Raw genomic sequence first — 19,983 nt, 5'->3', positions numbered from 1 at the left:
ATAAAGGCCACACTTGCTGTTCAATTGTAAAAAAAATTAAGAGTTTTAATAACTTTACACTGTGATATCATTGAGATTTAAAGAAGTGAAATCGTTTCAGTTTTGGCATGAAAGTTTAATTTGTTTCATAATATCTAATTTGAATACAGTTGGTTGCAATCCAAATTTGAATCATACTAATACATCTTGTTTCGGTGCAAGATAAGCAAAAGTAGTAGACTAGGCCTACACCTCTGCCACCGGATTTCACTATTTTATTATAACTTACACATTGATTGAACGAATGTAGAAACTGAATTAGCGCAAAAAAGAAGGATTTTGCTAACTGGGACTGTGATTAAGAAATTAAACAACTCACAGTAGAAAAAGAGTTTTTGATGGGTTGAAAACCAACGGAAAGACATTTTTTTTTCTGCTTGCTTTTTAAAATCATGACTAGTCCAAAATCACAATTTACACAAATGGGATCTAGACCTAAAGAATGAATGCAACTCTCGTTCTTATCGGAGCTGTAGTTTTTGAAACGATTGTGGACGACTTAGGCTATTCGAAACGAAATATTTTGGGTTGAAATGAAATTTTTCTTCAAGACGTTTAATACGAAACAAAACAGAATAAATATAGATAAAAATGTTGCGCCGAAGCAAATAATACTTTGAAACTTTAAAACATTTGTATGCATTTTGTTTCGAATGGTCCTAAACTGCCAATCGTTTTTTTTTTTTCAATTCGCATCAGACAATATTACCTCTGCACTCTGAAACGGATAGTTGTGATAGTTTATGCATTGTGGTGTTATTGAAAAACAACTCTAAAATTATCTGGTTCGATATGTTTTGCTACAACATAAGTGATACGGCCGCTGTCTTGGATAGAAAACGTTTTGCGTGCTTTCTAAATCTTATCAAAACAATGCATCCATATTTTTAAATACATTTTGACCTTCTGATACTCCAGCCAGTTTAATGTCAAAAGCTTGGAGGCTTAGAACAACGTTAAAAGGGAAGATTTAAATAATTAGGAAAGAAAGATGTATATTACAATGATTTGCTGACTAGTTGATATTAGAACAGATTTGAAAAGAAAAACTGCATCTAACTTTGTACCTTGTTTGTTAGTAACCAATAGGCTCTTCAAATTAAAAAAAATATTGCCAGTGTCCAGACGATTATAATATTTTACGTGAAGTACCACATTACCATGCAGAATATTGCGGGCGTAAAACAAGCTCTGGAATTTTACTTGATCAAACCTGGAACGAACTGTCCTTTGAGTGTGAGAAAGTCATTTCTAGTTAAAGCATAATTTCCCGTGTCCAGCTATCCAATTGCACAGAGTTGCCACAGGCAAATTGACAGTGCCGAGTGTTCTCTGTGGGTAAAGTAGCTTATCTCACATAAATTGAGATTCACGCCAATCACGATTTAAATGAGTTATATCACTTATTGCGCGTTCAACGCCAACCATAATGCAATGATGCTTTGTTTTTGCCTGATTTGCAAGAAAGCACTTAGCCTAGTCGGTGAAATTGGCATATTAAAATTATTGCAGTTAAAGAATTAAGTTTCAGTTTTTTAACACGTAATTTGACTATGTGCCAAGCCAGGCGGTTAATCCTTCTTCGATGTAAAGAATCAAGTGCCCTAACTAAAAGGTGTTTTGATAATTACTTTTTGCATATAATGAAACGAAAACGTTTTGAAATTTTAACATAATTTGTCATTGTTTCAAACCCATTGAGAAAATTTTTTAATTTAATAACAAAATAACGTTTAACATGTTTAACAAACCCATATGCGCAGTTGAAAATGTTAAATGAAAGATAGTTTGTTAATGGGCGCCGAACTTTTTTATTATCTCAAAAAAAAAACAATATACACCGCGTCAAAATAAATAAACCACAGTCTCAAAGTTTAACAATAAATGCATTCGCGTAGTTATAAGGACTCGGTTTGTAATGGAAGCCAGTTATAGAAGCCTTTGATGTACCGAAAATTAGATAGAAAAGAAGAAGAGGAGAAATAACTTGTTCAGTCCACGAGAAAATCAATGTGCTTGGTGCCAGTGATGATTCTTGTGAGCCCGCCAGATTTCATGACGCGCCCGTGCAAAGCATCGCAATTTATCGAGCGGCGAGATGTGAAAGAACATAGAAGTTTTGACATCTTTACTGATTGTAATCAGAGATGAAAAAGTCATCAAAAACATTAACAGATCTACTTGCTTCCATATAACGTACCTCAGATAAAGGGTTTGATTGTTGTTTTGTTGCGTTTCGATTTTTTTTTTGAAATATTTAAAATGAAGTTGTCATTGCTTTGTGCGATTTGTAAATCAAGCCATGGTTATTGATACTTGATGATAACATAAATAAAGTATTGGACAATAAAGTTCATGTCTTGTTTACTTAAATAGACTTTGTCTTTGCATTGCATTTTATGATTTACGATTATAACACTTGAGCCATATTTCAATCAAACATTTAAGAGTTCACTTTTATTTCCGTGAGCCTCTTGAAGAAGCTAAGGTGTCATGCTGAAACGACTTGAAACCAACGTTTTATTTACTGACAACAGGAAGGTGATATAAACGGCCATAATTTACAGCAACATATACAATGATAAGATCTTTGGCCGTGTTTCATTTTGTTGTTAATCGTTGGCACGGATAAGGATCTCTTGTCAGGTCACAATGAAAGAGACTGAAGCCGAACAGTAGCGATAGTATCATTGTGTGCAAAACAGTAGTTAATAGTAATTAATAAACAAACTAGTTCCCATGACAACCCCATTATTTTTCAAGTTCTTACTGTAGATACCAGACGTGTATTGTAAATTTCCCATTCTTGCATTTTAACCTTTTTTGCAAATATAATCTGTTTTAAAGTTCATGTTATACCCACAAATATTGTGCATTAAACTTCCTTTCATGATCTTGTTCCTTTTTTAAGTGCTGCGTTACAACATAGACCACAATGTGCAAAATATTTTATGAAATATCATTTCTTGAGTCTGCAGCATGTACTTGACCTAAGGTAGGCCCGCTACAATGACCAATTTGTCATAAGTCAGTGACAAAATACTAAAAGTTATTTAACCACTACTTCCAAAGTTTGGTTCGTTTCTTTTTCTTATAATAACTTTTTAAGCTTTTAACATTTGCGTTCTGTTTTGTGTATTTCAGCACACAGAAAGTCAAATGAGTGCCTACGGTTACAACTACGAACCAACCGCTGCTGCAGCATCAGGATACTTGGGGAGCAGCCGGGGACCTGCTAGCTTTGGCAACCCTGGGGGTTATGGCATGTCAGGAACAACCTATGGATCCCCTTATGGGTCTGCACAACCTGGAATTCAGGCCATCGGAAATGTTCCTGCATCCGTTGGATCTGGTGTGAGCCCCGTTTCACATGCTAGTCACCTCGCTCACAGCATGCAAACTCCGTCTAGTGGTTACTCAACAGCTCCTCCTCCTCTTGGATCAGGGTCAGGAGGATTTCATGGATTTTCGTCAGCCTATGGCTCCACTGGTCACTCTTCTTACGGAAGTCTGATGAACCAATATCAAAACTGTCCAACCTTGGGAGATTCAGTTTTACATCAAGGTCAGTATTTCTTTACTTTTAATATTTCGTAACTTAAGCTACTGTACATGTGACTGGGAAAGAATCCAAGATAATGTTTCAAGCATTGCACGATTTGACAAGGTTTTTAAATAAATATCAAGCGTACTTTCTTTAAAGTAAGGCATCATAAAAATCAAGAAAATTTTAATCAGAGAAAGATTTTTGTGAGTCAGAATTGAAACACGACCCGTATCGTTGCGCAGTGTTCCAATTGTCGACTTAAAACTAAAAAGGACGGTCGCGTGCCAAGGTCGGAGATGTGTGATTTCTATGTTTATTTATATGAAACCGACTCACAATTATAATAAGGACCAGGGTTGCGTGCGTCATAAAAAGAACTTCAAATGGTGATATAGGCCCATGGTTGAATGTCTCGAGTTTGCCAGTTCAGACTTTAAAATAATCACAAAATTGTTTAACAAAATGATTTCATTGAGCCTTGTAGAATGACTCATAAAAAATCAAATCGCGGTATCAAAATGTACAGTGTGTTTTCTGACCATGTTTGTTAGTAAAAAAAGCACATTAATCCAAAAGTGCAATTGACTATCTTTTCCAAAAATACAAGTGACTATCTACAGTACATCATGCTTGTAAGTTATCATGGCTACGATATTAAAAAATGCAACATATGCATTCATAATAAGCAAATCATTTTCTCCTTAAACAGGTAGGATGTACACGTGGGCTTACACAATTTAATGTTTTCGATTTTTGAAGCGTGCGAATAAGGTTTCCTCATTCAAAACTTGAGAATGCTTCTAAACACAGATTTCATGACGTTGCCATGTTTAGAGGTGTTCAGTTGCTTTCTAATGATTCACGTCACATTCTGCGTGAGAAGATTTCATTTTGCATGGCTTCTCTACAACAAAGAAAGCACCCCGCCAAAGCAACGGTGCTTTAAAACTGCGATTTATGTTTTAAACTGTAGTATTGACTATCAAAGAAACTTCTTTCAAAAAGCTAGTATGATACATAGCTCTTGTTATCCTGGGCTTTTCCTATTAACTTAACGGCATTAAACTTTCTCATATAACCTTCCGTAACGGTTCAAAAACCAAAATACTAATACGTGGCTTAAAGCTTCCGTATTCTTCAGTCACCTTAATAAACCTGCGATCAACTTTGAAAAAAAATCATCATACCTTGCAGACATTAATTGTTAGAATTGCAGCAGTCTTAGTGCATTGAAGCAACGATATTCCGGTTTAAAAAAAAATGCTTCCGCCTCGACATGTCGATCCCTTTTTAGGATAGAGATGTCGATCCCTTTTTAGGATAGAGAAAGTCAACGCTCGGTCAGGCCCTGTTCAGTTCTTAAACCTTGTTTTTCAATTAAAAAATTAAAACTGTATCCATTCCAATTTCGACGAATGAAAATCTCAGCTAATAATATCAGAGTTTCCAAAGTAAAATTGTAAAAGTGTTGATTTGCAATACCATTAATGTCATCAAGTCATTTTAGAATTTTGAAATGCCTCTATGTCAAACAATTATTAACAAAACTTTCAAAAAAGATTTAAAACAATTATTTTATTAATTTAAGAATAATGAAAATTTTGGTTTGAAAACACTGAATTATCTTCTGATAAACCTATTAAATTCGCAGAGTGTATCCATCATATCATTCAAAGAAAAAAAAAGAATAAATTTAAATCCACTTGTTATATAAATTATCATTTCTCTTGTACTTTGTAGTCATTATCTTTCTTGGCTGAAGAATTCAAGCTTTTCTAAACGTTTAACTCCTCTTTGAATTTGGGATAATCGTTTAACAGAAGATAGATTTGTTTCACGGAGGAGAGTTTTACATGGTTGTTTTTGTCGCAATTCAAAGCAATGTGTCATGTGTGTATTGGCACATAGAAAAATGATTGAAAGTATATTTCAGCCTGAGGCAGGAAAACCTTGTTCAAAACAAAAATGTTGAGCGTTGCCTACACGCAATGAGGCTGTACGCCAGTGCCAATGGAGGTTTATAAGCATTCTAAGGGATTTATAGTGGTGGACGGTTTCTTCGTGAAAATACGTTTAGGGTAGCATAGCACTATACAACCAATAGAAGCGTTTCAAACGAAATTCGGCTTGTTTCAAATGCTCGGTGTTGCAACGACACCCTAACCCTTATGACGGCAAACCGTTGCTGTACAGGGTCAGACACTTTGCATTTGACAACTCTTCTGTTTCTTTGGTGGCTCTTTTCGTTTCAAATCCAATACAAAATGAAATTGTTGGGATCTAAGGACTTTCACATTAAAATAACGTTTTAAAATATTTTTGTTCCGCACAGAGCTAATATAATACCATCAGTGGTTTACCTTTCTTTTTGGCTTTTCTATTGTGTAGTTTGCGGTTAGATATGTCATGACAAAAGTTACTCAGAGAAAGCTCGTCTTATTCTATGGGCGTCGCTTCGCTGAGTACGAAAATTACAGGCAATTTAATATTCAAGATTGTACAATGGCTGTGACGTGAATCCAATGCGAGCTCTTTGATGTTAGAGCTGCATTCAAAAATAACCATTTTGCCCCGGCATGATGACTTTTGGGTGACCTGATCAATCCTGTTACGATGATGTGTGGGAGAATTTGTTTTGGTACCGATTTTTTTTTTTTATTTGTTTAAACGTTTTTGAAGTTAACACAACGCGGGTGTAGGTCAAATGCACAAATTTTCAAAACTAATTGCTTTGACCTGATCTTAGTGTTTACAAATTTAAAAATGCACTTCGATAAAATGAACTACGTGATTTTATTCATTGTGATACCCGATTCCAATACATTTACTGTATGTTAAATCCAACATTTCTTTTAAACTTTAATCAGCCAGGCAACCTACTTGAGGAACATAACACATTACTAATTCCTTGCCTAGCAAAAGCCTGTCGGACTAGGGCCTAGGAAAGCTACATTTGCATGATGTAAAACCTGGCCGTCTTTTTTTCTTGTAGCCTACATTTTGATCAAAATGCAAAATTTTGTTTCAAGATCACTACTGGTCTCATTTCAACTCTCCTTTAGAGCATGACACAAATCTAATAGTCTCTAATTGCCTTAAACAACCTTGGCGTGTTTCTTAACATTTATTTTACTGTTTTAAATTTTTATTTCTGTTGATACGCAAAGCGTATTGTAATTAATATTCTATTACGTAGGTACAACAAAATTGCATGAAATGTTGCTTTTGTGAAATACCGCAAACATTGGCCTCTTCATGACCTTGTTGCGAATAGTAAACTTATCAGAGAAAATACTTCAGTAAATTACTTTTGGTTACCAAAAGATGAAAGTGAGAAAAAAACGTACACGTCACACAGAGCAGAAGCTAAATCATAATGTGACCACTAGTCCAAAAAGACGACCAAATGATAGACAGCTGGACAGCTACGACTGTAATATAAAGTTGAAAGCATCACTCCACCAGCTAATCCCGTGACTTTTGCACCTGTTCATTAGGTTGATTTAAATGTTAAAAACATGTAACTTTATAGTAATGTATCAAATAGATTTAAATACGTCCAAAACTGTTGTATCCTACTGAGATTAAAGTAGAAGGTCGAATGTCAGCAACAAGCCATTCATTATTTTTCTAAGCCATCTTCATGCAAACTAAAAAAGAGTTTGGCTTATTTTGTCATTTCATGTGGCATCTCTTTCGAGGAGGACTGATTTTAAAAATCTTCCATTGTCTCCTGCAGTTGTCGTTCGTCAGTTGTCGTCAATATTTCGAGCAATAGAGACGTTTTTTCTTGATTGAAAACGTTCTTTTCGCTGCATCCTGTTCTCTGGGCTTTGCTCTTATCACTGTCGCCATTTTGTTTTGACAAAGCGACAGCTAAAGCTCATGGTCACTAAATTGGGGAAGCAGTGACGTAATACATCTTCTTTGCAAGTGCAATGCAACTGTATTTGCAAAATTACACATTGCGTCTGCAGCTATTGAACATATCATACAAATAGCAAAGTTATTTAAATGCAGCTTACACTTTTTTGAGGTCAATGATTTTATTTCTTCAGCAATGTAAGTAAACTGGTGAATTATGCAGTAGAGTGCAATTGTAAATAGTTCTTTTCAATATTAGTGTGTCATGGAAAAGCAAGCTTAGTTGACTTTTTATTGGGCTGATGAAGCGTAGCATACAGTTTTCTCAAGGAATATTATAAAAGTGTTGTTGTTGTTGTGTCAAAGCAATCGGACCTTCGCCACCTGCAATTGTCAACAAAATATTTTGTTGAGAACATAGGATTTTGCGACCACATTCATAATCTTAAAGCAAGAGGCCAAAGCAACATTGAAGCAATCTGTGCCACGCTCACTCTGCTCACACAGGATAATTTCATTTTAATGAAAGCATTTTCATGATCTGTATTTTTTAGAAACAGTTACTTTTGAGAGGACTTGATTAGTGGTTTCATTCAAGCAAGGTCAAGCAACTGGTTATTATAGTGCAGCGAGCCTTCTGGGTAAGCGTACATTTTCTCTTCTCTCCATATGTTGGTTGGGAGAAAGTTCAGAAAATACTCAGGTTTCATTTTAATATACACTGTGATTCATATGCTCTGCACTGGCACATTCGCAAACTTACACTTAATTCTTTGTTGTGTAATTATTTCTTTATTTTGAAACATCACTGTTATTATTGCCCAAGTTTCGTTAAGGCCATTGTTGCCACGAGTTCGGTATCAATTATATCTCTTTGCGCACCAAAACATGGAGTGAGATTTCGAAAACTTTTTTTTTGGCTTTAAAAAAGGTTAACTGAAATGACAAGCTATTTACCGGGCGCAAGCCACTACCGCAAGTTCCAAAAGTGTGTTTATGATCACGAATTACTGTGGCTTTGTGTAATTATCGATGTAAATCGAAGAGATTATGAACGTATCAAGTAGTTGCTCAAGTGATCTGATGCTTTTAGCCAGATCATACTAATCACCGATCGGTTGAGTCAAAAAAGAGAGATTTTCATATTTTTGCCGTGCAGTCTCACTTGTTCAAAAGGTCCTGATGTCACATATAAAATCTTTTAAATGAGCAATGCTTCTTTTGAAAGCTCTGACTTTGCATTTAGGCCTGTTGTTGTTATGTTGGGATCAGACAGATTTTCTTTTTCATGTCTTTTCCACCATTGCTGTTGGCTCATCTTTTTGTGCACGTTGATAAATTAATTTTCCTGAATTTTATTTTTCGAAATTTCCATAGCGAGTGCAAATACATGGGCATGGAAAAATAAAACACCTTTAAATTTGAAATATTACTTCAAACTGAGTTGTGACAAACGGTTGTTAGTACAAAAGAAACATTTTTCGTTGTAGCCTACGTTAGCCTTATCAGGATTGTAACAAAGGTACGGTCCAAATCTTCAGTACATTGGTGATAAAAAAACTACAGATTTCATGTTTCTTGTCATACGTTTCAAGGTTCTCACGCCACAGTTCTTAATTATGCATGTCTACTTGGCCAGGGCAACTAGATTTATTTTTTTCGCAGTTTCTTGTCCATCAATACAGGAAATGGGTTCGGAGAAAAACCAACGCAGGTTACTTTGAAAATTAATCCAGTGTTTTGAATTTTGAAATTTTCGTTGCAGTGCAGATCATTTTGCTGATTATTTCCTGTGTATTTCTTAAGAGACTTTGTAACGTGGATTTCCACCAGTTTCAATTTGTATATGCTGCCTGCACCTGGATTACTCGTTGCCAAGTTCCTTTTAGGTGGTGACCGCTTTGCAAAGAAGCAAAGCATTTGAGAAAACACAGGTGCAAATGTGATACTCACCGTAAGAACTTGGGTTAAAGGGGATTTGAAAGGTCGCTAACAACAATTACTTACTTCATAAACATTTGCAAACTTTTCGCACTTTGTTTACAGTATAATCGGCCTTCAATTCCTAAAGAATTGATTTGTCTAATGCAAAGTTTTGTACACAACCACCACAACAGCTATAGGTTTCACTTTTTGCTATATTTTTCATATATTTTTTGAAAATTTAGAATTTAATCCGTTCTGCATTGGGGAGCAGGGAGTCACCGAAGAGTTCTGTAAACTTGAGGTATAAGTTAGGACATCAAAGCGCTGCCGATCAAAAACGCTTCAAGCTGACATCCTCTCATTTACGCTTGAATATTTCGCAAACAACAGCCGCGTGCCTACCTCATCGGCCTTCAAACGAACTGTTGAAGCGATAGAACAAGAAAGCATTTTAGGCGTTCGTTATGCGACACCCAAAACAATCTATTAGAGGCAATGTAACAGGTGTGCTAACGTCAAAATGTCATAGAAGAAACAGCCCGAAGTAAAATTTGAGCACGTTAGAAAGAAAAGCGAATTGAGGGAATGATTTGTTCGGGGAATTTTTATCACTGCACGCCTACTTTGACCGCTTTTTCAACTACTGCGTGGGCAAAGAACCAAGAAATTTGTAACGCAATATTCCACTTTCTAATGTCTTTCAATTGCATTAATTCAAGTAGGTAGCATTGCGTCACTTCATGGTTACCCTATTTGGTAAAGAACATGATGAAGAAACGTGTTGATTTCCCACTGTAGCAAAATTTATCTTGTTTGGCCTCACGATTCGGTATACAACGACACATTATGAAATCAAGTTAGATAAACAAGAAAAGTGTCGTTATCTTGCAAAAGTAATTGGTCTTGTGCATTATAAAAGCGGCAAAGCGCAACTAACATAAGTGTTTATTTTGCATTGTTTTAACGTCGCGAGACATGGTTTGGTGGGGTTAGTACAGCCATGGACTTCTAAATAGTCCATGGTACAGCATCATCCCAACATAGACTATAATCGAAAATTCGTCAGTAACCTGAAGCTTTGGTCAATCATTGTGTTTAGTTTGCAACAAAAACTACACTTGAAAACATAAAAAAGACGTGAAAAGAACAAAATTAACGATGAAAAATAGCCTGAGAATGTCCATGGTAAACCGTGGACAGACTTAGCACAGTATCCGGATTTCAATAGTAATGATAGGTTCGGAGTGAACGGCCGGGACAGGCCGTTTTCAGCCACTTCTAATTATTGGTTTGGTGAAGTACATAGAAGTTGCTGTTGGCTTTGAGATGAGAATGCTGCTTTCAAAACTCTCTGTCTAGTCAAAGGGAAAACTCATCAGGAAATCAAAAATGACGTTGTTTTTATATTAATTTGATATTTGTAACTAACACAACCAGAAGATTATTTCTTGAATGATACTAAGAGTTAAAAATTATGTTAAGGGTTTAAAGCTAGCATAACTTCAACGAAACAACAATGTATTGCAACAAAAATACTTTTCGGTTTGATGTCAACATGAGATTGTAAAAACCACACCTACGCTTAAAAAACGCTTACAGTGCCGCCCTCTTTTGAACATATCGACTCTCAGGTGTAATTTGTGCTTCTTGGCCGCATGTGTAACTGCACCTTGAGAAATCACTTGTCAAGCAGAACAACAATAAACGAATGGAAACAACAAAACTCTGCTGAAGCTGGTCATATCAGCACTCAAAGATTAAACCGCAAAAGTGGGTTGTGTATTGCTTTTCATAACTTTGTTGATTCGTCACAGTAGTGGCTGTGCAATTTTCTATAGATTAATTAGCAGATACTAAACATTTAGTAAAATATACACAGGAAACCGAAATTTTTTTATTGTTTTTTTATTGTTTTAATTCCCGACGTTGTCTGTTACCTGCCACGTGTTCTTTCCATTAGCAATATTTACATCGCAGATGATAAAGTTAGAAAGTTTACCGGAGCTGGTCATGTGGAAACACGATGAGCAGGCAACATTTTTTCACTTTAAAACTCGTTAGACTTTACTCTCCCTTTTGAATCACTTTGGCAAGCTGAAGAGGTAGCTTGCGCGTTTTGCACTAAAATGCGTCCACATAACTGCTTTTTGAGTGCCAAAAAGGTTTCTTGAAAGACGTACAAGTAAAACATAATGTGCCACCTCTGTCGCGGACCAACGAAATGAATTATTGGCCGTGCTTTCGAATATTGGAAAATTGACAGTAACGAATTTGCGTTTGTTTGACTACATTGCTTCAAGATTTTTATTCTTTACTGGTGTCAGATTTCTAGTAAGCAACATTAAAAAACAATCTCCGTCATATAGTGCTGTATCGAGTTTTTATAACGATACACAAACACAAATAACAATTTTGCCAAGTCGCTGTGCAAGCTGGCCTTTGTTAATGGCAATAAGGAAGTTCAAACTCACTCGAATGTAACGAGAAGAAAACAACATTTGTAGGTAGCTTCCAGGGTGAAAAAGGATAAACAAGGGTTATAAAAGGGTCAAACCTCTGTTTCAATTTTAAATATTATGGCTTAAAGGGTTAAATATTTGACTTATGAGTAACCCATAACAACGGTAAGTTTAAAGCGTTATTCTCCCAGCTGTAAAGTAGGAGTAAAATAAGTTTTATTTTACAAAAAGGGCCGATCCGCGTTATCCCTTTCAATTTATCACAAGCTTATTAAAGCAATTGTTTTAAAATATCAATTAAAAATGCAATGGACATGGTCTTTGGTTAGTCTTTGCATTATGACGTTAACCATTACCGAAAAGTCTGGGGTTACAGTCGAAAGAGCAGTGTCACTTTTTTGCCTGACGTGTCACATAAAAACGGTCCTGTCAACTGGCATTTAACTGTTTTCTGAGCAGGCGTAAACACAAAACTTGTGAAGCGGTACGTTTGAAGTTTATGCTTCATAATCAAAGCGGAGTGATTTCTCTTTATGCATTTATATAAACTTTAGACCGCGGCTAAGCTGAATACTTAACTTAATACTTATAACCATAACGTCATACATATCCCATTAGTTTAGTCACATTGTATTGGACGTATCCATATCGCAGTTGAGATTGAATGGATAATTATTTTTGGTACGTTGTTAGGGCATGGAGCGTGTAAAAATAGCCCAAGCTGTTTCTAATGAATGGGCTATCAGAAATATTAGAAGTCTTGTGAGAATATGGCGTTAGCGGTTACGCCACATTAAAAAAAAAATGGTATTATGATGTCAAACACTGAATGACTGTAATAATAGCGTTTTGCGTTCAGAAACTTGTAGCCTATTCGCTACAAAAACCGTTCTTAAGATTTATTAAATTAAAACTACAAGCTCTTTTTAATTGATCTGTATCTAGAATTTTATTGTGAGTAGAGTCTGGTAGTTTCGCCATTGTGGATCAATATCAATTATTGTTTTTACAAGGACAGTTTTAACATTGAAAATAAACAAACAAGAAAGCAGTAGATACACTTGATAAGCATCTGCATCTCGCGCACTGATGGATCTGACATTTTCCAATGCTGTTTTTTGGATTTATTTGGTTTATGCTCAAGTTTTTATAGACAGAAAAAAAGTTCTGATATTAAGTCAAGTGCAAAAAGGCCGTGGCATCCGTACTGCACGGCTTGAATTGAGAGAGTTAATATGCACTTACGACGGGCGGCTTAGGCCGGGGGGCATGGTTGGATAAGGACTCGCACGAACATACCGCGGTCGTTTTGTCGTCAGTCAGAACGCCTTGTGAGAAAGCAGAAAAACAAAACTTTTGTGACTGCATAGCAAGAAAATCTGTGATGTCACAGTGCAATTTAAAAAAATTGTTGCCGATGGTCTTTTTGAGCTATAATGGATTTTACTTCAACAAATCATTGAATGAATTGAGCAATTGAAATGTGCAAGCGACAAGAAGAGTTTTGACTCATTCTCAATTACATTTTCATTCATTCCTATTTACTCGAGATAACACATTATCACTAGGATCGTTTTAAAGAAAAACTATTTCGAATTGTTTCGTTTCGACGCGAAAGTAAGTCGCCTTGATTTTGTTTCAAATTGTTTCTTTTTTGATGAATTTCGTTTTGTGTTGTGTAAAACCTCTTTTTATATATTGTCATTTATTTTGACCAAAAAATTTCGTTTTGAAGAACTCTAATACTCTTCCATGTGAGAGAAAGATCAAGCTTCACGTTTAAATGCTTGATAACACTGGAAAGGAAAGAATACTTTTTATAGATGTTTCAAAAACATACAGTGTTGATGACTTTATAACATACTGTGATATATCATTCACAGCAAAAAAATATGTAGTCTATAATGTACATGGATGAACTTTCCTATAAAAAAGAATTATTCCCATAAAAAACATCTTATAGGGTACCAGGATTTGTTAAAAACACATCAGAAATCTTATGCGCTATCACTTACAACGAAAAATTAATAGGTTTATTTGTGGGTCTGGTGACTGTTGTTTTTGAAAGTTTTGCTTAAAAGGCGTATTTATCGTTCATCTATACATGAACTATCATGTAACATTGTTGCGATAACTTGAGAATCTTTTTTTAATGTCCGAAACAATTTGCCCTATAAAAATATATCAATTTTCATTGCTGCCAATATCAGGCAAATATTTTAAGATCTTATCAAACAATATAATAACGCCAGCGTTCAGAGACGAAACCCACCTTACACGGTCACGATCAATCCACGATGTATCAATTTCAATTTAAAAAAAAAATACTGTGGCTCTCAACTTTGGCTTTGCTAACATCATCGAGAGAGTCGAAGCGTTATCAACATGTTATCTTGAGCATCTCCACAAAACTGTCATGTAATGACCTTTTCTAAAATCATTGGTGGGAATTTGTCAGTACTTTTTGTTACAGTGAGGCAACAATTATAGTCCTATCTTAGTTTGAGCCATTGATGTTATCAAGGAGCTGGTTATGTTCAAGTCAAGGTATTGGAAACCAATATTATTACAATGAAGTAAATAGAATTTACTTTGCTCCACACAAATATCCTCTTATCCCCATTGCAATATAAGTGATTGCATAGCTAACCTGTAAAATATTGCCATTTAAGGGGCAGTAGATGAGAATGTTGTATTAGTGAAATTGAAATGAGTTTGTGTACAGTAGTTTAATAGCAACATGAAATAATTAATTGATGCAAGTATTCTTCACTACTGGCATAAATATAGGCATAGGTATTATCAAAATTTGGAATAAGTATTTTATTTCTTATGATAATTAACCCCATTTTTACAACAGGATGTAAACTTTAAAGTCTGTTTCTTTCTGTTGCTTGATTTATTTGAAGATTAAAATGAAATAGCAAACCATAAAAAAAAAGAAAAACCATGAACGTATTGAGTGATCATTTTTGATGATTGTTTTAAACAGAAAGCGGACATGTGATGAGCAATGATGTCATTTTGGGAAAAGGAAAGAAGAAAAAGATGCGCAAACCGCGCACCATCTACTCCAGCCTGCAGCTCCAAGCTCTCAACCGGAGGTTTCAGCAGACACAATACCTCGCCTTGCCCGAGCGTGCTGAATTAGCAGCGACTCTTGGTTTAACACAAACTCAGGTAAAAAAACTCAGTTACAATATTTTAACAAATCGCTAAAGCTTAGACTTAACTTAACAACAAAAAAGCATTTTTAATGGTCCCTGTAGATTTTTCAATAGTGCTTTGGCTTCAAGTAAAAAAATATCCTAACTTAAACATTCTACAAAACAAATAAATATTGCATTCTCTTTATTGTACGCCTACTGCTATTTTTGTTATATTTTTTTATACTTTAATATATTTGAATTAGACCCAAAGCTCGTTGAATTGGAATAGGAAAAGTTTACTTTTAATCTGAGGGTTTAGTACGTAAAAGGTAAAAAATCTATTCTACCCTCTTAAAAATACTTTAATCTATTAATTGGATACCGAGCAGCCTCAAAATGGATAAAGAAATGACTAAATATGTTCGTAGGATAGATTTCTTGGTATTGCATTCACCTGTCTTATCCTTTTAGATTAGGGAGAGAACTGGTTAAATAGGGAAAAAATAAACAAAGAAACATTTTTACTTACAAAACTCACTACTCGCTTTTCAACGATTCTGTGCAAAAAGCTCGCTTGCGACTCAGGAATATTATTCATAAAACTGTAGCAATTTTAAGGATTTCACCCAGTCTAACTTTGTTAGCTTTGAAGATATAAACACGGTTCGTCGCATACACGTCCAGGCAGTTGATACAAAGGGCACACGATCTGAAATCCGAAATATAAAAGTGCATCACAAAATGGCTGTCATAGCAGATAACGTAAAGGCGCTTTAAAAATGATTTCGTTTTGCGTTAAGTGATAATGCAGTCGTAATTATAAAATATTGAATCGCAAATTAAAACATAAATATGATTAGCTTTTTAATTAATCGAAGTATTTACCGCAATGATACTGTTAGATTAGCAAGTTTGTCGACAATACGTGATAAAAAGACACTTTTCTATTGAAAATTGCAGTTTTTCAAATACTCTGCTTCCACCTAACGGTAAAATATTTTTGTCTAAATGCGGCATTTTCAATTGGAAAAAGATACAAATGAAATGACACGCCATCTTGCTCAACTGACAGACAAAATTGTTATTTTTATTTAAAAAAAGCTCACGTAATTGTTTTATTTTTGTACTGTTGTCACAACAGCTCTCTTGAACCACTGCCGGCCTAAATTAATTGCACGGTGTAGGGAGTTTTAAATGAAGGTCTCTTGAAAAACAAAATTAATTTTGTCATAGATTCAAGTGCTCGTTGCGTCATTGTGCTCATGATAACAAACTTCATTGTTACGGACGCTACATTAAAAAAAAAAATTACAGAGAGATTTTTAGACAATCCCAAGCAACTATACGTCACTTTATGCAACTTAATTTCAAAAAGCCGAAGGATATATGGTGCCGCAATAAGAAAAAAGTTTGAAAAATGCGAATTTAAAAACTCTGCAATATTTTTACTTTGCCTGCAATGTAATTTGTCGTTTGGACACAAAGCTAATTGTTCAATAGGAAAGTTATTAATCAAAATATCACACAATCTTACAAGCTGTTGGTTTTGAAGCTGCTACATCTTTGAAAATAAATTGTAAACTTCACGCACTCAAAAGAAGTACAAGTTAGACATTATGTTTTATTGTAGAAAAGATGAAAAAAAATATTTAACTAAAAATAATAACGGCGTTTAAATTTTGTAGTTTAATTTTCAAAATTCGTAATTAGCCCAATGTGCTAAGTCACATTCATTGTTTGGAGTATCAGTGAATTATGTGCTTTATGCACTTCTACTAATTAATTGTTTGATACTACATTAGGTTTTGTCACTGCTGTGTTTCGATTTTGAAGCACTTTTACGTCACAGACAGTGCGACACAAGATGGGCTGGCCGTTTTCCGTATCTATCAATTTGCTTTTCAAATTACTAGTTTTGAAAAGTAGCTGTCTTAATATTTACGCAAAAGTAAGGTAGGGTAGCCGCAAGCTGTCAATAGAAACACAGCCGTGTAAAAACTAAGGAAAGACAACATTTCATACGTCATAAAAACACCAGCCAATCAGAAGGCGATCTAAAAGCCAGGTTTTTTTAAAAGAAACGTGATTACTTGGATTCGTTGTTCAGCACGCCGTCAAACACAAGATTTTAATGAGTACTTGTAGGCTTGTAGCCTACCACTCAACCTGACTATCATTTTGTCCAATGATAGTTATGCTTAACATATGACTTTATCAATTTTTTTTTTGCGAATCTATCATCACTACATATCGTTTTTACGTATGAAGATAAACTTTGAAAATGTACATCATCGTTCCCAAAATCTTTCATGTACATAGCGATGATAGCCTAAAAGGCTTTATTGGACGATTTTGTTGTTTGTAAGTAGATTTCCTACATGCAAAAACATTCATTAATGCGTCATGAGTTTTTAGAAGCAAATTAAACAAATTATGAGCTCAATTCATCGATCTGAAATACATACCAGAATAAATATCTTTTGTTGTGCTAGACTGTTAAATAAAGATAACAACAATTAGGGGTGTTTTGCATAATTTCGCTGCTATAATTGCAGTTGGTAATAAAAATTTTAAATGTCATGTATTGTTAAGGTGAAAATTTGGTTTCAAAACCGAAGATCTAAGTGCAAGAAGCTAATGAAGCAAGGCATTCATGACAAGGACAACCCTCTGATGTCACCCGGAAGTAATGGCAGCAACACCAACAACAATATCGGCTCACCTTTGTCAATTACGTCACCGATGATGGCATCTGTGCCTCAAGCGTCTGTGTCATCGGACCAAGGAACTCCGGGAAGCGCAAATGGGGAGCAGATTATGATTGGAGGAGGAATTTCAGGTGGATTGGTTGGACAGCAGTCTTGGAGTCCCCCCGCAGATGAACAAACATCACCGGCCCCTGCATCAGCACTATCACCCACCCAAGGCGCAATGGCGTCACCGCACACGACAGGGGTTGCCACTCCATCTCCACACACAATGAATCCCTACCGCCATAACCTGACACATCATAATGCCGCCTTGAAAACCGAAATGTCTTCTCCAACAAATGGCAGCCCTGGAATGATGCCATCATACCCCCTGAGCAATGGTTCCCTTCCTTCTATGACTATAGGTGCAGAAGGACACCAAATGTCAGGTTATATGGGAGGTAATCCGATGCACCATCAAGGTGTACATCATCCTTCTATGATGTCCGCTTCTTTTTGGTACTCTGGGACAGAGACAGATCAAAGTATGCATCAGCCTCAACATTTGGATCACAGAGGTTTGGGTGATTCAGGATATTTAAAATGAAGAAAATTTAAAGTATATCGTGAAGTAGATAATAATTGAAGTTCATTCTGAAAGAAAACTCCATGAACACATGTATGTTCGACGAACGTTCTGCTATTCTCGGTTGAAAATGAAACAGACAGCTAAAATCACACGTCCATACTTCTGTTGTTAAAATCAAATCATCGATGATGGAGTGATTCCATTTTGGCGAAGAATTGGCAAGGCTGGGCAATGTGGTCAATAGCTTTCTTTAAAACATGTTAGGCTATATTATGCCAGTGAAAAACAATGAGTAACGGCGATTACACGTCGCTCCTTCAGTCTAACAATTTCTATGTAACGCTCCTGCAGTCCGCGTTTCAATACGATCCCATCATAATTAGCCTACGTCAAATTGTTGCAATTAAGCGGGTGGCTGGGATAGAATAGAAAAGTTGTAAAAAAAAAGGGGGGTCATCAAGTTGAAAATGGTTTAATCGTCCGGGAGGTTGGGTTGTCCGATTTTCTTCTCAGAAGCAAAATTTATTTCAAAACTGATTGACAATATTTGGTTAGCAAATTTGCTCTATTGACACTTTTAGCCTAAAACAATTTCTAAGCAATTAATTTAATATTTTCCCGTTGTTTCGCAAAAACTGTTTATATATTTTGTGATTTTAATTCGTTGAGACATCTCTTTTGCACATTTTACGTAGCTGCTGATTTGGCGAAGTGTATTTTGTAAAAAATTGAAGATACAAGTGCCTCCTTCGGCGTAGACTTCGATGATGAAAAATAATCCAGTTAATCAATGGCTCAAAGATCTGCTGGCTGAGCACAATCTACCAATCAGTATCATGATTTCAATTTTAGTTCTTGTTCAATCGCATTGCCCCATGACAATTAAATAAGAAACACTTGTGACCACCACGAGAATTTTTCCGCATTAAAATTTTTCCTTGCGGATCAAGCTCCGTTTTTTGGATGTGTTTAAAAGTAAACTCTGTTCAGGAAACTGATTGAACTACACAAGCAAGCAGAAACGTCAAACTGTTAACTTTAGTGTGACTTTTACATTTGAAGCACAAACCCTTGTGAATGTGCTGAAGTCGTTGGTTCAAGCTTCTTGTAAAAGCTCATCTTAGTTTGAGGTTCAACCTTCCATCATCTTATAATCGGGATAGTTTCTTAGCATAAGTTAAACATATGTAATCCAAAGCTTACAGTAGCCTGTTCAATGCATGGACTCAGCTTTTTCAAGCAATGCAGTAAATTTTACAGACCACTTTAAAACAAATTTACAAATTTGTTTAAAATATTGCTTATGTTTGTTGTACTGTAGTGTTTTTTTTTTTCGGTTTATTCTGGTTGTTTGATTGTAAATTATTTATATCGCAAAAAAAAATGGTTACACAAAAGCTTGTCACCACGTATTCAGTCAGCTGCGCTGGCCTGGTATACTTTGTGACACTTCTATGTTTATCTAGCCATTTGTTTTTGATACCTTGTTCGTGTATTTTAGTGTCTTTTACATTTAATTATGACAGAAGCAGCCAGTGTAACACATCAAAAAAGTAATTTTATTTTGTTTAATTTACCGCTAAGACAATAAACTTTGTGCGAAAATATGGCACCCAAGTCTTTAAAAATATTTTGATGTTTTTTGGTTTGGAGTTTATGCTGGTTAGTGATTTTTCTTGTGTAACAATTAGCTGACTTTTAGCTTTCGACCAAACATCTA

General features: G+C 35.4%; 1 protein-coding gene across 1 annotated transcript; it reads left to right on the top strand.

Annotated features, from left to right (window-relative positions):
* The first annotated feature begins 3,352 nt into the window (after window positions 1-3,352).
* Window positions 3,353-19,610, top strand: LOC145787583 (uncharacterized). The gene is made up of 3 exons (XM_082599353.1): window positions 3,353-3,604; window positions 14,828-15,015; window positions 17,577-19,610. The coding sequence occupies exons 1-3, from the start codon at window positions 3,433-3,435 to the stop codon at window positions 18,279-18,281; spliced, it is 1,065 nt and encodes a 354-aa protein (XP_082455479.1). The 5' UTR covers window positions 3,353-3,432; the 3' UTR covers window positions 18,282-19,610.
* Window positions 19,611-19,983: the final 373 nt, after the last annotated feature.

Source organism: Aplidium turbinatum, chromosome 18, assembly GCF_918807975.1.
Source record: "Aplidium turbinatum chromosome 18, kaAplTurb1.1, whole genome shotgun sequence".
Taxonomy (NCBI): domain Eukaryota; kingdom Metazoa; phylum Chordata; class Ascidiacea; order Aplousobranchia; family Polyclinidae; genus Aplidium; species Aplidium turbinatum.
The sequence above is the reverse complement of the archived record's forward strand: the minus strand, read 5'-3'. Positions and strand labels throughout refer to the sequence as shown.